At 58.3% G+C, this 16822-nt stretch overlaps 1 protein-coding gene across 15 annotated transcripts in view; it reads right to left on the bottom strand.

Moving 5' to 3' along the window:
• ARHGEF11 (Rho guanine nucleotide exchange factor 11) overlaps positions 1–16822 on the bottom strand; it is a 25900-nt gene extending 9078 nt beyond the window's left edge. For 4 of the 15 annotated variants that reach the window (XM_049805088.1, XM_049805089.1, XM_049805092.1 and 1 more), the window contains exons 1-20: positions 9816–10195; positions 9644–9676; positions 8344–8435; positions 7706–7804; positions 6315–6364; positions 6158–6215; positions 5406–5584; positions 5199–5270; positions 4852–4971; positions 4557–4611; positions 4401–4477; positions 3800–3937; positions 3544–3618; positions 3136–3237; positions 2600–2698; positions 1959–2001; positions 1377–1473; positions 1155–1277; positions 805–828; positions 215–359 (exon numbers count right to left, since the gene is read on the bottom strand). In XM_049805088.1, the coding sequence (XP_049661045.1) occupies positions 215–359; positions 805–828; positions 1155–1277; positions 1377–1473; positions 1959–2001; positions 2600–2698; positions 3136–3237; positions 3544–3618; positions 3800–3937; positions 4401–4477; positions 4557–4611; positions 4852–4971; positions 5199–5270; positions 5406–5584; positions 6158–6215; positions 6315–6364; positions 7706–7804; positions 8344–8435; positions 9644–9676; positions 9816–9970 (1836 nt within the window). In that variant the 5' untranslated portion in view covers positions 9971–10195. Of the gene's footprint in view, positions 1–214; positions 360–804; positions 829–1154; positions 1278–1376; positions 1474–1958; positions 2002–2599; positions 2699–3135; positions 3238–3543; positions 3619–3799; positions 3938–4400; positions 4478–4556; positions 4612–4851; positions 4972–5198; positions 5271–5405; positions 5585–6157; positions 6216–6314; positions 6365–7705; positions 7805–8343; positions 8436–9643; positions 9677–9815; positions 10198–16595 lie in introns of those variants that run through there. The other 11 variants (XM_049805090.1, XM_049805091.1, XM_049805094.1 and 8 more) reach the window with 6 other exon arrangements.

The following is a 16822-nucleotide window of genomic DNA, read 5'->3' as shown; positions in this document are numbered from 1 at the left end:
TCCCCAACCTTCACTGTGCTGGCTGAACGCTGTGGCACAAGCCATTGGGGAAGGGATGGGGCCAGGATTTGGCTCTGCCCTGGCGCTAAGCAGCTTTGCAAGGCATAGGGGGAGTCAAGGATCTCTGGAGAACCCCTCCGCAGGTCCCCTCAAAAGATCTAGCAGCAAGAGCCTGGCCCTGGGGCAGAGGAGCAGCTGCCAGCAAGCCACCCACCTTCTTGGTCTTGGGGAAGAAGGGTAGCCACTTGTCCCTGTCCGGGAGCGACTGGGCCTTCTCGCTGGTGCCGGCCACCCGGGGCTCCCGGCTGCGGATGCCTGTGTGGTTCATATATGTGCTGAGGGCAAAGGCCATGGGGGAGCTGGAAGAGAGGAGAGTGTGTGGCTGGAGATCCGACACCAGGACAGGGCACCGCAGGCCCGGGGAGACAATGGGGGAAGCTGGGATATCCTGTGGGACTCTGTGGGGAGAGGGTCCATCCTTCCCCAGGCAGGAGAGGATGCCTGGGTGGGGATGCAAGCAAGTGAGAAGGGAGGAAAGGCAAGAAGCAGTTGAAGAGGGAGAGCTGGGGTGGCAGGGCCTGGCAGGGGGCTGCAGCCGGTGCACCAGGACCCCAAGGTGAGTGTTCACCCTTCCCCAGGGCCAGCCCGAGAGCCCATGGGGATATGCCTGGCATGGGGACAGGGTGCTGGAGGCCAGGATGGGAAGGGGATGCTCCTGCAACTCCTCTCCTTTTGCCTCCTCAGCTAACAACTGTAAGGCAGTCACATCTGGATGTGCTCCCTCTGTGCCCTCGGGCCACTCACCTCCTGTCCTCTTCATATTTTGACCTAGAGAGAGAGAGATGGGGAGGGATAAAAGAGCTTGTTCAGAACAGGCTCCTTACTCAGCCCTCAAGCAGGGGGCTCACAGCACTAAGCCCTTCATCCCACCGTGCCCCCTGCCCCTCACCATGGCCCCCACCCCTCACCGTGCCCAGCCCCTGCTCCAAACTCTCCTTCCCACCTCCAACAGCAAATATGTGGATGAAGCAGCATCAAGGAGCAGAGCTAAGCCCCTGTTTGATCCCCTTCCCCATGTCCTCACGCCAAATCCGGGTGGAGAGACGCTCCCCCACGTGCAGGGCAGGGAGCCTCTGCGGCAGCCCGGCACTCACAGTATGTCACCCAGCTGGGCCAGCTGCTTCTCGGCCACTTGTCGCTCCTTCTGGGGGTCCCCATCCAGATCCAAGAGGTCATTCTCCCCATACAGACTCCCCAGGCCCATGGTACGCTTTGTTCTGTGGAGAACAAGGGTCAGGGCCACGAGCCTGGGCACCGGCCACCTGCATGGGCAGAAGCCCGCTGAGCTCTGCGGGGCAGCCTGGCAGCTCTGTTACCTGTAGTCCTGGATCTGCTCCTGTATCTCGGGCATTACCATCTCCTGAGCTTCAAAGAGGGCAGCTCGGACATCATCCCCATTCCGCAGGCGAGTCTCTGGGGATGGGAGAGGAGAGTCAGTGTCACCATCACCAACCATGGTCAGCATGCAAGGAAGGGCACAGGGGATTTTCTTGCAGCCTCAGGGCCTTGGGCAGAGCGGGGCAGGCAGGGAGACTGCAGAGCCTCTCTGTTGGCCTCCCCCTGCAAGAGCACAGCCCCCTTGCTAGCTGGTTTCCAGGCTGGGACAACCTGTCTCCCATCGTGTACACCCAGGCTGAGACACCTGCCCATAACAAGATGCCCAGGACAACCAGAACCAAACTGGGGAAGCGCTCAGGAGCCCCAGTCCCAAACTTTGGCATGTCCTCTCTAAGAGGGCAACAGGCAGAGTCCTGCATAAGTCCTTTGGGATCCTGCTTTGGCATCCTAACGAACAGCCCTTGTTCAGGGCAAAGGTGCCAGCAATGCCAGCTGTGCAGACCGCAGGTGCTGCGGCAGGCCCTGGGCCATGACACACGACCTGGGAGCCCCTCACTCACCGATCTCAGCCAGGAGCTGCTCAGACACTTTCACTCGGAGCGGCTGGGGACGGAAGGCAGAAGAGAAGAGTGGCTCAGCACTGGTTCACTTTCCCAGTGCAGCAAGCAGGGCTGGAAGGAGCTGGGGATATGGTGCACATGCCAGAGCCACGCTCAAGCCAGCGTGGAGAGGGTGCCCTGCGCTCCTGCACCATCGCCCCATGGCAATTTCTGCAGCCAGAGAGGTGAGAGCTGGGGATCTCACACACCGAGCACACAGCACTCATCCCAGCACCCAACACACAACCTCCTGTGGAGCAGCGCAGTGGGACCCTGCTCCCTCTGAGGGGGCACTGGGCCCCAGGAGCACTAATGGGAGTGTCTAGAGCCCCGTCCTCACTGCCAGGACCCTCCTCTCCTGCCTGTGCCGAGCTTCCATGCACCAGGGCAGCTGCAGTTGTGCAACATTTGGGTACGGGCCTTACGCAACTGCTCACACCAATGCGGAGGAACCAGCAGCAACAAAGCAATGTCAGTGGCAAAAACACCCTTAAAAAGGCATCTCCATGCAAGGGACATGATGCCTAAATGCTGGCTTTCCAACTGATCCCCTGCAGGGACAAGGAGTCCTGTACAGGCTCACAGTCAAGTCCTGCCCTTACCGCGTTCCTGTCCAAGAAGATGTTCCAGATGTCCTTCCCCAAGCCCCGGGAATCCTTGGCTGTTGTCTGCTGGCAAACGTCTGTGCATAAGTAGAAAAGCTGCAAAGAAGGGAGAGCGGAGGTGGGCAGCGAAGGAGGAGGAAGGTTTAGAAGCAGGGAGGTGAAAGGCTCGGTAAAGCAGGCGCCTGTATGGCCATGAAACAGGAAACGATCACTGGGGTCTGGGGAGGGCAGCACCCCACCATGCCACGCCTGGGAGGAAGGGGAGGAAGTGTAACCCTACGCTGTGTTTCCCTCTCACGTGCACACACAGCTGTGGGAACCACTGGCTGGCAGCTGCCTGCAGCAGGCAGCCAGAGCACAGGCAGCTGCCTTAGCCTCAGGCAGCCTCCGGCAGAGCTCTGTGGATGGGATCAGCAAACCAGCACCACCCTGCACTCAGCTGGAGGAGGGGATGGTGCCAAATATGCCACCCTGTCTGCATCCCCCGCTGCCCCACGTGGTGTCTGTGTCGGTGGCACCGGTGCGTCTCTTACCAGGGGGCTGGGATCTGCCTGGGAGAAGATGTAGCGCAAGAAGACCCCCAGATGCGCCGGCCGGGATTTCAGCTTGCCCAGGTCCTGGAAGAGGGAGTCGCACTGCATAGAGAAGGGACCAGAGGAGAAAAAGCCAGTTAAAAAGGAAAGGAATTAACTCCTCCAGATCAGGCCCATCCCACAGCTCAGCACCGGGGTGAATCTCCAGCTTCCACACCCCTTTCCTCATCCCAGCTGGGCATTTGCCTCCCCTGGACCAGCCCATCCCTGGATGTCCCCTGGGAGGATTTCTAAATGGCAACAGGTGCCAAGACATGGGGGCCCCACAAAGGGACCGACATGGGAGAGGGACAGCCCTGTGCCCTAAGGAAAGGGGACAAAAGCCAAGAATACTTTGGACAGCATTACCTCGTTATTGAAATATCCTGGGTCATAATCCTCCTCTGGCCCAATGATGAGTGGTTGTCCTGTCCGGTCCAACCCCTGCCAGGAAGAGGGGACAGATTTAGGAGCCAGGCACCTGGCTTTGGGGGCACGCCTTTGCCCTCCCTGCAGCACCCACCCCACCAGCTCCCGAGGGAGGCTTGGACCATGTCTGATCGGGTCGAGCACCCATCAGACACTCTGGCTGTGCAGCAGGACCCCCCACCTGACCCCAACCCACCTGCTCGGCAGAAGGGGTGAAGGGAGTGTCGGAGCCCTGCCGACGGTGGTGCTGGAAGAGGCGGGCGGTGATGACCGGGGAGGTTCGTGGGCTGTCCAGGCCGTGGTCAGAGAGGACAGAGTTGCGGTTCAGGGAGATCTGCTCAGGATGGCAGCACAGGCATCAGGGGAGGGGGGGACGGCCAGGCTCCACGCTGCGGGCTGATGCCACCACTCACCCACCCAGCAGAGGCACTCGGGGCCGTCTCAAGAGCAGTTTCCAGCTCAGAGACCATAAAGGGAGATGGGCCCAGGGAACTTGAAAACTACAAAACCCCTCCAGGACCATCAGAAAAACTTCAAGATTAGGACCACAAGCTAGAAACTTTGGGGTACCCTTCATTTTGGGGGCAGTCACACCAGGCTAAGCATTTCAAGCCCAAGAAATTCAGAGGTGAGACTGCATTACAAGAAATTCAGTTTGTTCAGATCACAAACAAATAATTGTGATTGCAAAGGCAGGTCGTCGACCCGTAAGGATGCACAGACCCGTTCATCACCGCTCCCAGGGCCCAGCAGAAGTTGGGATGGGCTCCCCATGGCCGCAGTAACCCCACTCTCACCTCGTTCACAGAGGGGAACCGGTCTGTCCCGGACTCCAACCCGCTGTCACCATCCTGTGAGTCCAAGGAGAGGCGCCCTGGGAGCAGAGGAGAGACTGACCCGCGTGTTCAGGAGGCAGGGACATGGGGACTGTCCGAGCCGCCAGTACAACTCACCTTCCACCACCCTGAAACCGGCCAAGCCAGAGTCACCGCACAGCCGCCCTGAATCCTGCAACACGAGAAGCTGTGTTGGAGCAGTGGGACGTCCCCTGGCATGTGGGGACACCTGGGCACAGGGCCAGGGATGGGCCACCCGCAGCAGCTCCCACAGCAGGTTTTAGAAACCAGGGATGTCTCTGCTGCTGTGCCCACCGCCTCGGAGGGTCAACCGGGCTCCAGCCATGCTTGGAAGGAGTTGGGAGGATGGCAGGACCCCTGAACTGGGAGTAACCCCACTAATTTCACGTACCATGAAGCCCCCAGTCTCCTGGAGGATTTTGAGCTGCAGCTGGCTGACCCGCCGGCGTGCTCCCTCGATCTGCTCCTCCACCGCCGTGGCAGGGTTTCGGCTGTACGCCTCATAGAAGCGCTGAGCGGAGAGACAAGAGGGGATGCTCGCACTGGCCGCAACCCCGTAAGCCCTGTCCTGCTGTCCATGAGGTGATAGGGCTGAGCAGGTTCAGTGGGATGATGGGCTGAAGCATGTACAGGTCACTGCGTGCTGTAAGGGCTGGGAGGCCAGGACAGCACTGGGGCAGCACCGAGGGCTGCTCCACTGTGGCTCCACAGAAGAAAAGAGCCGTGCCACTGCCATACCTGCAACTCTGCCTCCTCCTGTCGCAGCATGTTCCGGAGAATCTGCGTTGCATGCTTCTGGACTTCAGGGTCCTGCAATTTTGGATGGATGCAAAGAGACGAGATGAGCTTTGCCTCCCTCCTGCCCACTGCGCCAGGCAGTGGGGGGGACACAGAGCAGAGTGGCAGCGTGGACAGTGGTGGGGGGAGCACCATGCAGTTTGCTACCTGCAGGGGTTTGGGGTCGGTGATGCGCTGCGGTAGAGGGAGCGGCGATGGGGGTGGCGGTGGGGGACAGGCGGGGGTGATGCGGGGAGCCCCCACCGTGCTCACGTCTTGCTGAGAACTGGAGAGCCCAACTGAGGGAGGGGGAGAGCCCAGGAGGGTCAGAGCGACGTAGGCACCAGCTGGAAAAATTTGGGAGTGGGAAAGGGAGAGTGAGAAAGACTCCCATTATTCACTCTTTCGACCTAAAACAGCCGACGGGAGTCACGGCATCAGGGTGGGCATGTCCCTGTAAGCAGCGAGGCCACCTCTGCTACCAGGGTGCTACCCTGGCCCACCCTACAGAAACTCAATGGAAGGACAGCGACAGGTTTTCCCATCTTTTCCCAAGAATCCAGACCCGCCCTTGGGTGGGATCCTGTGGCCTCCTGGGCTGGGGAGGAATGAGGTGCCCCTCTTGGTGCTGCAAGGCTTGTGACTGAAGCTGTAAACACTGATTTGTCATTTTAGGACCCTGTTATGGGGCAGACTGTCATGCTGTGGGGGCAAGAGGTGGGGGCTGGCTGCCACCAATCTCCCCAATAGCCCAATGGAAATGTGCTCCTGCACACCCATGCTGCCTCCTCCCGTTTCACCCACAGCAGCACAGGCATGATGGTGCAGGGCAGTCAGGCAGAGCAGCCGGCCAGTGGGGACCGGGGATGCCAGTCACTTGGGGTGAGAAGGAGCTGCCATAGCTCCTTGGCCATACTCACACTTGATTAACTTCACCACTTCAAGGTGAGAGCTGTTGGTCACCATTGTGCCATTCACCTGGGAGAGGAGAGAGGGGGTCAGACAGGCTGGCGGGGGGAGTGGGGCACGTGGCCCCGTGTTGGAGAAGTAGCAGGGGCGACGGAAGAGGATGCTCACCTTGACTATCCGATCTCCCTCCTGCACCCCGGCTCTCATAGCTGCCCCCCCTGTGACACAGGGAGGAGAGACAGGCATCAGGATGGACGGAGGGGCAGCAGACAGAGCCAGGGGCTCCACTCCCACCAGTCCTAGATCGTCCTGGCACATTCTGTGCCATTCGTCCTGCCAGGGTGGGGACATGGGGACCACCACGCACACATTTCCCGTGGGACAAGGCTGGTGACCAAGCCTCAGGTGCTTTACACAAAACACCCAGCACACGTTCAGCTCACAGCTCATCCAGACAAGCCCTCCTCTGCTCACCTAGCCAGATCCCAGCCTTTTCCATCCATCTCAGGATGGAAGGAGAGGCCCCCAACCTGTTAACCCACCATCTGGGTTGGCTCTGACACATCTAGAGAGCTACCATGTGCCTGGATCAAAAGGCAGGAGCGAGGCCCAGGAAGAGCAGCACTGCTCTGCCTCCTCTCCCCCTGCCTGCTCTTTAACAAAGCTGCTGAGGTTGGAATACATGAAAAATTTGCTTTTCTTAAAGCCGAAACCAAGAGGAAAATGTTTGCATTAGGTTCAGCTCCAAGCCAAGGGCCTGAGACATGGCAGCAAGCTCCAAGAGTGGAAAGTAAGCCGGATTGTTTGGATTCTTTCGGCTTTAACAGTCTTGTTATTGGCAAACAAAGCTAGTGGGGAGAGGGGGACAGGACTCCAGGCTGTCCTGCACCTGGGGACCTCGGCTCTGTCCCCCCAGCCAGCCCCAGGGTGTAGGGGCCGATGCAGGGGGCTCCTCATGCAGCTCCAGTTGCAGGAGAAAAGCACTCCAGCGCTAACCTGCTCTTGAAATTTGCAGCATTTTCCTTTTCCTATATTCTCGTTTTTCCTGGCTTTTGGGCTAGAGGGGGGGGAATGGGGAGGAGGTGGGGACATCCGCTGTAAAATAAGCAGCTCATTGTCTTATTTAAATTGCTGCTCCAAGCCCAGCCACCCCGCAAAGTCATTATACAGCAAAACCAGCAGCGTCTCCTGCAGCACAGCGCCAAGAGCAGCGAGCTGCTGAATCTGTGTTTACCCAGGGCTACAAAAGGGAATTCCCCACCCACCCACTGTCAGCAGCTCCCTGGGTTGTACAAAAAGTGGGGAGAGCACAGTGGTTTTGGGGACCTTCCCCAAAACACTTCTCCCAAAAACACCTGCCTTCCCACCAGCAATGGTGTACTGCCCATCCTGGCTGATGCCGTAGTGAGACCCCAAGCTGGCAGAGCTTAGGAAAGAAACCCCCTTTCTCCCATGTTTGCTCACAAGAGATGTGGCTTTCAGTGGGTGAGGGGAGCCCTGAGGGATCTCCTGCCCCCCCTGCCCTCGCCCTGCCTGCTGCCAGTGCTGGCCCCTCTCACCTGGCCGCACCGACTGCACCAGCACGACGCGGTCCCCACTGACAGTGAAGCCAAAGCCATGCTGGTCCTTCTGGATGATGACGCAGCGCTGGACCAGACCTGGGGAGGGAGAGGAGGGACAACCAGCAAGGCTCTGAGCTTGGGGGGCAGGCTTGGCTTGTGGGGAGTCCCTGCCACTCTGTTTCAGGGGCTGTGGCTTGTGTCAGCTCTCCCGAGCCAGAGCTGGGTGCAGAGCCCCTGGAGTCAGCCAGCCTGCTGCCAGACCCCAAAAGCATGGCTAATTCATCCTCACTCTACAAACCCCTTGTGCCACGTCCCCACTTGGACCCCTTCTCCCAAAACCAGGGTGCCCCTGCACGGGCAGGGTGGGAAGAGCCCTTGTCTGCAGGCAGAGCATCATCCCTGGCCCCACTGGGCTGCTTCATCAGCAGCTGAGAAAGGGTCCTGCCTTCCCCAGGCACGTGCAGCCTTGGCTGGGTGACTTCGGGTGCTGCAGAGAGGCACAGAAGGCCTGTCCCCAAGGGCGCTGCAAGGACTGAGGCAGGTGGCAATGTGCCACCAAGCTCCCTGCATGGACAGGGCACTAAATACAGTCCTCAAGCACCAAGGGAAGCAGAGGAGGGGGTAGGAAAACCTACCTGTAGTTTCGGAGGAGTCTGAGGGCTGGCGGTGGTGCCCGGGAGACCTCCGCTCTGAAGACGAATCACCCAGGGAAGACAGGCTGCTTAACCTGCAGATGAGGAGAGGTCAGGGAGGGGGAAGGCTGGACCGAGCCATCCTCTGGCCATGGCTGGGACTGGGGATGACTAGACAGAGCCATCCTCCAGCCACGGCTCCTTCTCAGGCTCAGGAAAAACAAATGCATGGAGCAGGAAGGTGATGGCAACCAGCATGGGCGAATGCTGCCCGTCCCTCCAGTTGCTTGTCCCCAGCCGCCTTGGGAAAAGGCTCCTTTCCCTTCACCACCACAGGGCTCCGGGGAGAGCCCCAGAAGAGACCCCGCTTGGGGCCAGGACCCTGAGGTCTCTCACATTTGCCATCAGGGAGGAGTGGCAGGGGCTGCCCAGGGTGAGCGGGGTTCAGGGAGAGCAGCAAAGGTGGCAGGTGAGGGCAGAGATGCATCATGCAGTGCAGACAGGATGGAGCTCAGTGGCAGGTCTTTACCAGGCTGCAATGGGGCTGCTGGAAGGAGAGACATGAAGCAGTGAAGGATGGGTGAGAGAAAGACAGACAGACAACAGACAAGTTACTTTACGGTCCTGCCCTCTCGCTGAGCCTTGCTATCGTCCTGCAGCAAGGCTTTGGATGCTGGATGGGTGTGTGGGCTGGGGCTTTCTGTGCATCAAAGGGGTACAGCACATCCCCTTGCTGCTGTGCTGGAAGGACTGTGATAGGAAGCAGGGGCTCACCTGCAGAGCTCTTTTTAGCCCTGGCATTTATTCTCCAGCTAACAGGGATCTGGAGAAGTCAAGGCTGGGCAGTCATTCCTGCAAACACTGCTTGAGCAAGATGGTGCTAGCAGGCTTGGTGCGTGGGCAGGAGACCCACGAGCTGCTGCTGGAGGGAACAGCAATGCCAGAGCAGCCCCCAGCCTTTACCCCTCCTCAGGGGCCTAACTGCCTCCAAACCCAACTCCATCCACAAAACAAGGGCCCTGGAGCACTGCCTCCCCTTCCCTGTGCCCCTCCATGATCCCACACCATCCTGGGGAAGAAAGCCCGGCTCTGCTGTCCTGTCTCTCCTCCTCCCAACCAAAACAGCCACAGCTCTCCCCCATCGGGGCAGGGCCAGGGGGGTTGGAAAGCAACGGGAAGAGCGAGAAAATGAAGGTGCTCCCGGTGGGAAGAGAAGCCACTCTTTGCCTTACACCCCGATGGCTGCGATGAAGTGAGGGTGCAGGATGAGAGCACAAGCAGCCCCATCCCTGACCCCGCTTACCTGGGCAGGTGCCTCTTGCTGCCCGGTCGGCTGCTGGGGAGGACAGAAACAGGGGTGGTGGCAGTGGCACAAGGGACACCCCGAGGACAGCGGTGAGGGGAGTGGGGGAGAGAGGAGACAAACAGATGAAGAGGCAGAGGTGTGACAGACGGCACAGTGACAGCATGCTTACACCCCTTGGGAAGTGTGGCCGGACCCAAAAACACCTCCCTGCACCCGGCACGGCCTCTCAGCGCCCACCAGGCTTGGGGCAGGATTTGCCTTCGCCAGTGAAAATCCTCCTCCTGGTTTTGCACCTTCCTCTGGCTGATGGGGAGGGGGAGGCATCGACCCCCAGCATCACCCCCCAGCATTGTACCTTGGGCAGGGGGGCTGCCTGGAGGAAGCACAGAGCAGGTGTCTCCTGGGCAAGCATCCCCCCTGGCAAGCCCTCAACTACCTAAAATAATGTCAGCAGTGAACTCAGCCCAGTTTCACTGCAGGACCACGAAGCTCGGTGAGACTCTCAGCCCTTTGTGGGGGCCAAGCAAAAGGGTCCCCCCGCCAAAACCACCCCACGGGGATGCAAAGTCAGAGCCCTCAGCGGTGTAAACCCAACAGTCCTGCTGATGTAGCTGGTTCCCAAAGCACAACAGCTCCCTGGCTGCTTCCCCGGTCCAGCGAGATGATATTAGGAAACACCTCATTTAAGGTTGCCTGAGCAATCTTAATCCAAACCCAACCTGCACAACTGTTATGCCACAGCCTCTAATTTACTCGATTACAACCCTCGCTTGCTGAAGTGGGGGAATAAACCAGGACCTCAGTATGAAGGAGCCCAGGCATGTTCGCAGCCCAGGCATGTTCGCAGCCCAGGATGGGGACTGTGGAAGAGGGGACACACAGCGAAAGTATCCCCAACAGCTTCCCCGGGAGCTGGGGGCAGGGGTAGGACTGGTCCCCCCTGTTTCAGAGGCAATCCAGGATGGGGACCGGTACCATTGTTGGTTGAAGGGTAGGTGCAGGATTAACCCCACAGGATTACCTGGCAGCCAGGCAGAGGGCACTCGGGGCAGGTCAGACCTGCTGCTTATCCAGGCCAAGGAAGGATCCGTTCCTCTTTCTGCATCGCCCCGGATGCCAAGACTTAAGGTGCTGCTGCACAGTGGGACAGTCGTGAAGCCTCTTTGTTAGGGGAAGATCCCTGGTGCCCTACGGTGCCAGGACTACATGCAGCTGAGCCCACAGCTCAGCCAGAGTCACCAGTCTGACACCAGCACCACACAGGGAGATGCTAACCCCATGCCCGTGGCAGGAGCCCGTTTCCATCCTGCTCGAAGGAGCTAGGCCAGCGCTGGCTTATTGCCGTCTAAAAGAGTAGTTTAATTCGGCTTTGCATAAGCTCCTTCCTAATTGACTTACAGAGAGCCAAAACATGCCATTTTAAACCAAACACCACCAGCTCAACAGAGACCTGACCCCGGTGCTTGTTTCCAACCAAGGAAGTAGCTTTCGGTGCCCTGAAAGCCCAGCCCTCCGGTTTTCCTAAAAACTGTAACTCCAGAGCCCTTGTACGATGCCCAAATCCTGAAACTGCCCTTGACTCACCCAGTCCCAGCACTGATGCCAGTCTCTGAACCAGCACCTGCAATCACATCCTATCTGCTGCCCTCAGAGGTTTCGGCTCTGAGTTTATTTTCCCTGATTTTGGCTACTGTCAGTGAAATCACGGCTATTTGCTTTTCATGAACACAGGACGGGGCCAAGATGCTCTGCCTAGCCTACCTGCAATAGTGGCAGGATGGGAGAGGGCAGCATGGTGGGAATTGAGGGCAGGGCATGGTGGGCATTCCAGCGAGAGGGACCCAGCCAGGTGGAGGTGGGCACAGCCAAGGAAAAAAAGGAAAACCAAGGAGGAAAATAAAATCATCATGCACACTAAAGAGCAAAGCACAGACCAGCGCTGCCATCTCAGGAGCCCACAGAGAGCAAACGCCACAATTAAAAGATTGAGAGAGGAACAGGATCAAATCCTCAAAGAGGGTCAGTCTCCAGCCAGAGCTTTGCAAAATGCTCTCTCTGAGACTGGGAGCTTAATTTTTTTTTCTCTCCCAGGTCTCCAAACGGCTGCCACCTGCGATCCCAGCTCTGGGGAAGAGAAAATGTATTGCAAACAGCCGGAGCCCGCACTGGCATGCCTGGAAACCCACTGCCTTTTGAAGTGAGTGGGGAGGCAGGCAGGGCCAGCATCAGCCCATCAGCAGGAAAAGTTGAAAAAAAAAAAAAATGGAAAAAAGAAAAAAAACCCAACAAACGACCCACAACTTCAAAAGGGAAATCAGTGTCTTGGTGGGATGCCTCTTGCTATTGAGTCACTGCTTCCACCGCAGCCTGACACTACAGCACTACAGTCTGCACTGCCGGTATCACCAGGATTACCCGACATCTCCTGTGCCAAACCCTGCTGCCGGCTGCTATCCCGGGCCACAGCCCTGCAGACGGTTTCACATACTGGTATTCTGGGGACAGGAAGGAAGGAAGGAATTTCAGCTAAAAAAAAAATAAAAATATAAAAATGATTCAGCTTCCTCCCCTTCCCCCTCCCTGTGGCACGGCAGAGGGAAAACACGTTGGCCCGGCTGTGTCCAGCCCTGACGCTCCTCTCGCTGGAGCGACTCCAGCCTTGCAGCGGAAAGCTGGCCGTGACGAGGATGCGCATCTCCCGGGAACATCCCTCTGCATCCCCTCGGGAGCGGGGTGTGTGTCCCCTGGGAATGCTTGCTGCTTCTCTGGGCTGCAGCAGATGGAGGGGTTGAGGCTCAAAGTTGCCCACTGGTCCTGCTCTGCAGCTGACCCATCGACTGCTGCACGGTGACACATCAGGGAAGCTTGCAATTATGCTTCTGCATCTAAGTTCACATGGCGAGGCAGATTTAAACCTTGCTAGAGTATTGCGAGCAAATGAAAGAAAGAGGGGGGGGAAAAAAGTCTTTCTCAACATTTTTGGCCCCTGCAGATGCAGCTTGCGATGACATCCCCCGTCCCTGAGGAGATCTGGTTTTCTTCTCATCTTTTCCCACACGAGAGCGCATAACAGGTTTCCGACTCCCAACCAGCAAAGCACGTCAGAGCCCGCTTCAAGCACGGGATGAGAGCAGCCCTCCAGGGACTTTTGGCTGGTGTTGGATCAAGAGTCCGGTGCATCCATCCCTGCTGTGCCAACCCCGGTGTGTTTGCAGGCTGCAACCCAGCTCCTTCTTCCTGGCAGCAGAGCTGGGACCGCCAGCGTACTGCCAACTCCAGGGGTTCGGCAGGGCCGGGGCAGCATCACCGGCAACGCGGCGGCCAGCCGAGATCCGGCGCATCCCCGTGACACGCAGGCTATGTGCAACTGCCAAGCCACCCTGCAGTTGCTGCCCGTCTGCCTGCAAATCCACGAGGCTGGAGTCATCCCGGATCCATCTGGGGTTTATGCAGCAAAGCTTTTCCCTTCTCTCTCTCTGCTTATTTTTTTTTTTCCAGGGGAGAAAAGCAAAGCAAAGCCTCAGCCCTCAGGAGGCAGCTGGTAGCAAATTTCAGTTTGCAAATCAGATGCAAAGTTCCATGTACGCGCCACAGCAAACTGAATTTAAATCCCCGGATTCCTCCAGCAACTTTGTTGCAGCAGACAGGGGATTCTACAAAAGCTTTGTTTAAATTAAGACTTTTAATTAAATGGGGGAAAAAAAATTAACACAACAAGCACAGCAGCCCTGGTTGTTTAATGGCGCGGCAGACTCCATTCCCCACATTTCTAATTGTCTGTGTGCTGCAAATTTTTGCAATGCCAATTCCCCACGGGGAGGAACGGAGGCTGAGCGCGGGGACAGCTGTGATTTTGGGCAGTCAGTTGGTTACGCAAAATTTGTTGGGTTTTGCAGTCGTGATGCCTGCCCAGCTTGCTGGGCCTGGGTCCTCCTGCACCGCTCTCTCCCGAAACAGCCCTGGCAGCCTCTACAAAGGGACAGACGGGGAAGGGAGACCCCTAAACAACCCAAGCTCCACTCCCAGAGGCAGCTGTGGGAGCTCCCAAGCAGGATTAGACCCAAAAAGGGATGGAGACTGGAGTGCTTTGCCCAGCAGAGACCAGCAAGAGCTTGGGAAGAGCACAGAGGGGCTGCCGGCGACAAGGCAGAAGGCGAGGAAGGGGTGAGCAAGTATTTACATCTTAATTAGATAATGTTTGCAAAGCATTTTGTGCACACACTCTGCTACATAAATGTTAAGTATCATGACCGCTACTGGCAAAGTTAGGCCAGATCAGCAGCAATCCTGCACACCAAAAGCCCTTTCCTCTCACAAAATTTTCTTTTTAAAAGTGTGTGCCATCCTTCTCCCCGCCTGCAAGAAAACCACGGCATGGGAGGCGTGGAGGGAGTCCGATGGAGAAAGCAGAGCTGGGATCCAAATTCTCCACCAAGGAAGATGCGGTTCACACGAAGTGCGGGGCCCAGCTTTTTCAGGAATGCTTCCAGAGTGTGCAGCAAGACAGGCAAGAACCGTGAGCAACCCCAAATCACCCTCCCTGTGCCGGGCAGTGTAATCATTAATGGTGCCATTCGTCTCCTGGAAAACAGACTGGCAGATCTGGTTTGTCCAGCACTGATGGTGCTTTTGGGGTGTGAGATCTGTAGCAGTGAGCGAGATATGGAATAACCTACCCTGAAGGGATGTTTTCTCCCCGACCTTTCTCCTAAATAAAAGCCATGCACCCCACAAAGGGGAAGATTGTGCCTCTTTCCACCAGTGCAGCTTGGGAACAGCCACTCTTGAAATGCTCTCCTCCAGCCTCCCTGTGGGATCCTTCTATGATTAAAACCATGGCAATACAAGAGGTTAGAGAGCGGCGACTAAACCCACAGACAAGTCAGTCCCCACAGCCGGATGGCACTCGCCGGTGATGCACAGCTCCTTTGGCATCTCCTAAGACCGGAGGAGGAAGATCTGTATTGGTTTGCCTCTCCTGTAAGCCTGCCTACTTGCCATGGGGGCTGTCTGGACATCAATGGGCTGTGGGAACCAGCGGGTAGAAGCCCTATGCCCACCCCAAAGCCAAAGTTTGCTTGGTGGTGGCAGGAGGGCAGGGGCTGCTGGGGTGTTTTGGGGGGGAAAGTCCTCACATTAACCCATTTGCAAGTCATTTTTATTGCTGAAGAGCTGTGCCGCCCAGCAACGAGTGACTCCTGGCTCAGTCAGGGCACTTCAGGCGCCTGACCTTAAAGAGCAGAGGAGACCACGGCTATTTAAAGAGCAGAGAGAAGTCTTAAGCCCGGTAATGACGCCCCACAGCTCCCCAAGGCGGGGAAGTCAGGCAGTGAGGCTCACGCGGTGTGTCCCCGCTCTGACACGCTGCCAGTACCTGATCCTGCCACTTCCCCGCTCGGGATGGGAGCAAAATTCAGCAGCTCCTTAATTTCTGCTCTGGAGGGGCTGGCTGCAAACATGCAGAGCCTCCTCGCTGGCCTTGTGGCTGGGTTCTCTGGCTAATTAAGAGTTACAGAGAGGGAAAGCGCGGTGGGGTGGTTTTGTGCTCCACCCCAGCCCCTGCCTCGCACACACGCTCTTTCCCCCAAACCAGGAGAAAGCCATGCAAAGGGCTTGTTGGCGAAGCATGTGGAAATATGCCGCCCATCCTGCCAACAAACGCACCAAACCACCTTTCGGTGCAGCAGCATGTGCCGATGCGCCAGGAGCCCATGTTGAGCATCTTCAACGCCGTCAGCCAGGGATGTCTCCAGCGGATGCAGCATCGCAGCCGCCCTCAACACCCTGAATCGGCTTCTTTGGGCACGAGGAACGAAAAGAAAACCTTGGTTTTGGCAGAAAGCCATGCCAGCGGCACGAATGGGCGAGATCCATGTGGAATAGATGTTCTCGCATCCCCACGGCTGGACCAGGAGCTCAGCTGTGCCAGGGACATGGGGAAGCCCCTCACCCTGAGGCAGGGCAATCACAATCCGCCTCCATCCCTCAAGTCACCTCAAAAGCAAATTGGGCTTTTCTGGGGCATATTCCCCTGGCTCGCATCCTTCTGCCATGCCAGTCTGCTTGGACCCCGAGCACTGATGCCAAGAGGGATCTGAGCTGGCTGCTGAGGAACAAGGTGTCCGTTTCCAGCTCCCAGACATCCATGGACCTCCATCTTCCCACGCACAGAGCTGGGAAGATGCAGGCAGTGCTGCCAACCTGGGACCACACTGTCCAGAGACTGGGGGGGAGACAATGAGCGGGACCCTCACTGGCCGCTTGCCCCCATTCCTGGGGTAGAAGGCGAACACATCCCACTGGGGTGTAATTAGCTTAATTGCTTGCGAGGAACTGAGCCCTGGCGAGGATAAGACACCCCATCCACCCCAGGGGTGCACCCCCGCACCCCCAAAAAACCACCTGAAGAAATTCAGGTTAAAACTGAGGCTATGTGGGGCAAAACGCTCCCGCTGTGCCTAGGGAAAGGTATTTAACGGCGCAAGAGTCAACCCGGGCGTTCCCCCATTTCTAATTTTGGCCATATTTTCCCACCGGTCAGACATGGGTTGGTTTTGGGGTGGGTTGTTGTTTGTTTTTTTTTGAGGGGGGATGGGATGGGGCCATAAGCCTGGTCCAAGCATCATGGTGGGACCGCGACCATCGCGGGGCGACGGAGGGACAGGACCGGGGTGGGGGTGGGGGGTGTCAGGGAGGACTGAGACCCACCCCCCCGCTCTCCCCCGGAGCCGGAGGGGCCACAGCCTACCCTGCCAATGCTCCCCAAAACACAGAGTTTCACCCCAAAACGCCGCTTTTTCAGAGGGGACCCTCCAACCGCAGGGAAGGGAGAAGGGGGGGGGGTGTCTCCCTGCCGCCCCGGGCCCCGCTCCCCCGGTTGACAGCCGCCCAGAGGCCCCCGTGAGCTTCGTCCCCCCCGTCCTCCCCGTTCCCCGGCCCCCCCACCTACCTGTCGAGGGCCTGCGGAGGCCGCACGCTCATGGTGCCTCGTCCGCGGCCCCTCGGCGGTCAGGGCGCGGGGAGCCGCCGCCCCGCTCCGGCCGCCACCATCCCCGGCGGCCTCGGCGGCCTCGGCGGGGCCCGACTCCCCCCACCACCACTACCACCGCCCCCGGCTCCGGCGCTGATCCCGGCCCGGCTCGGCTCAGCTCGGCGGCGGCGCGGCCGCCACCCCCC

Source organism: Accipiter gentilis, chromosome 7 (assembly GCF_929443795.1).
Source record: "Accipiter gentilis chromosome 7, bAccGen1.1, whole genome shotgun sequence".
NCBI classification, from domain to species: Eukaryota; Metazoa; Chordata; class Aves; order Accipitriformes; family Accipitridae; genus Astur; species Astur gentilis.
This window is presented reverse-complemented; position numbering and strand designations above follow the sequence as displayed.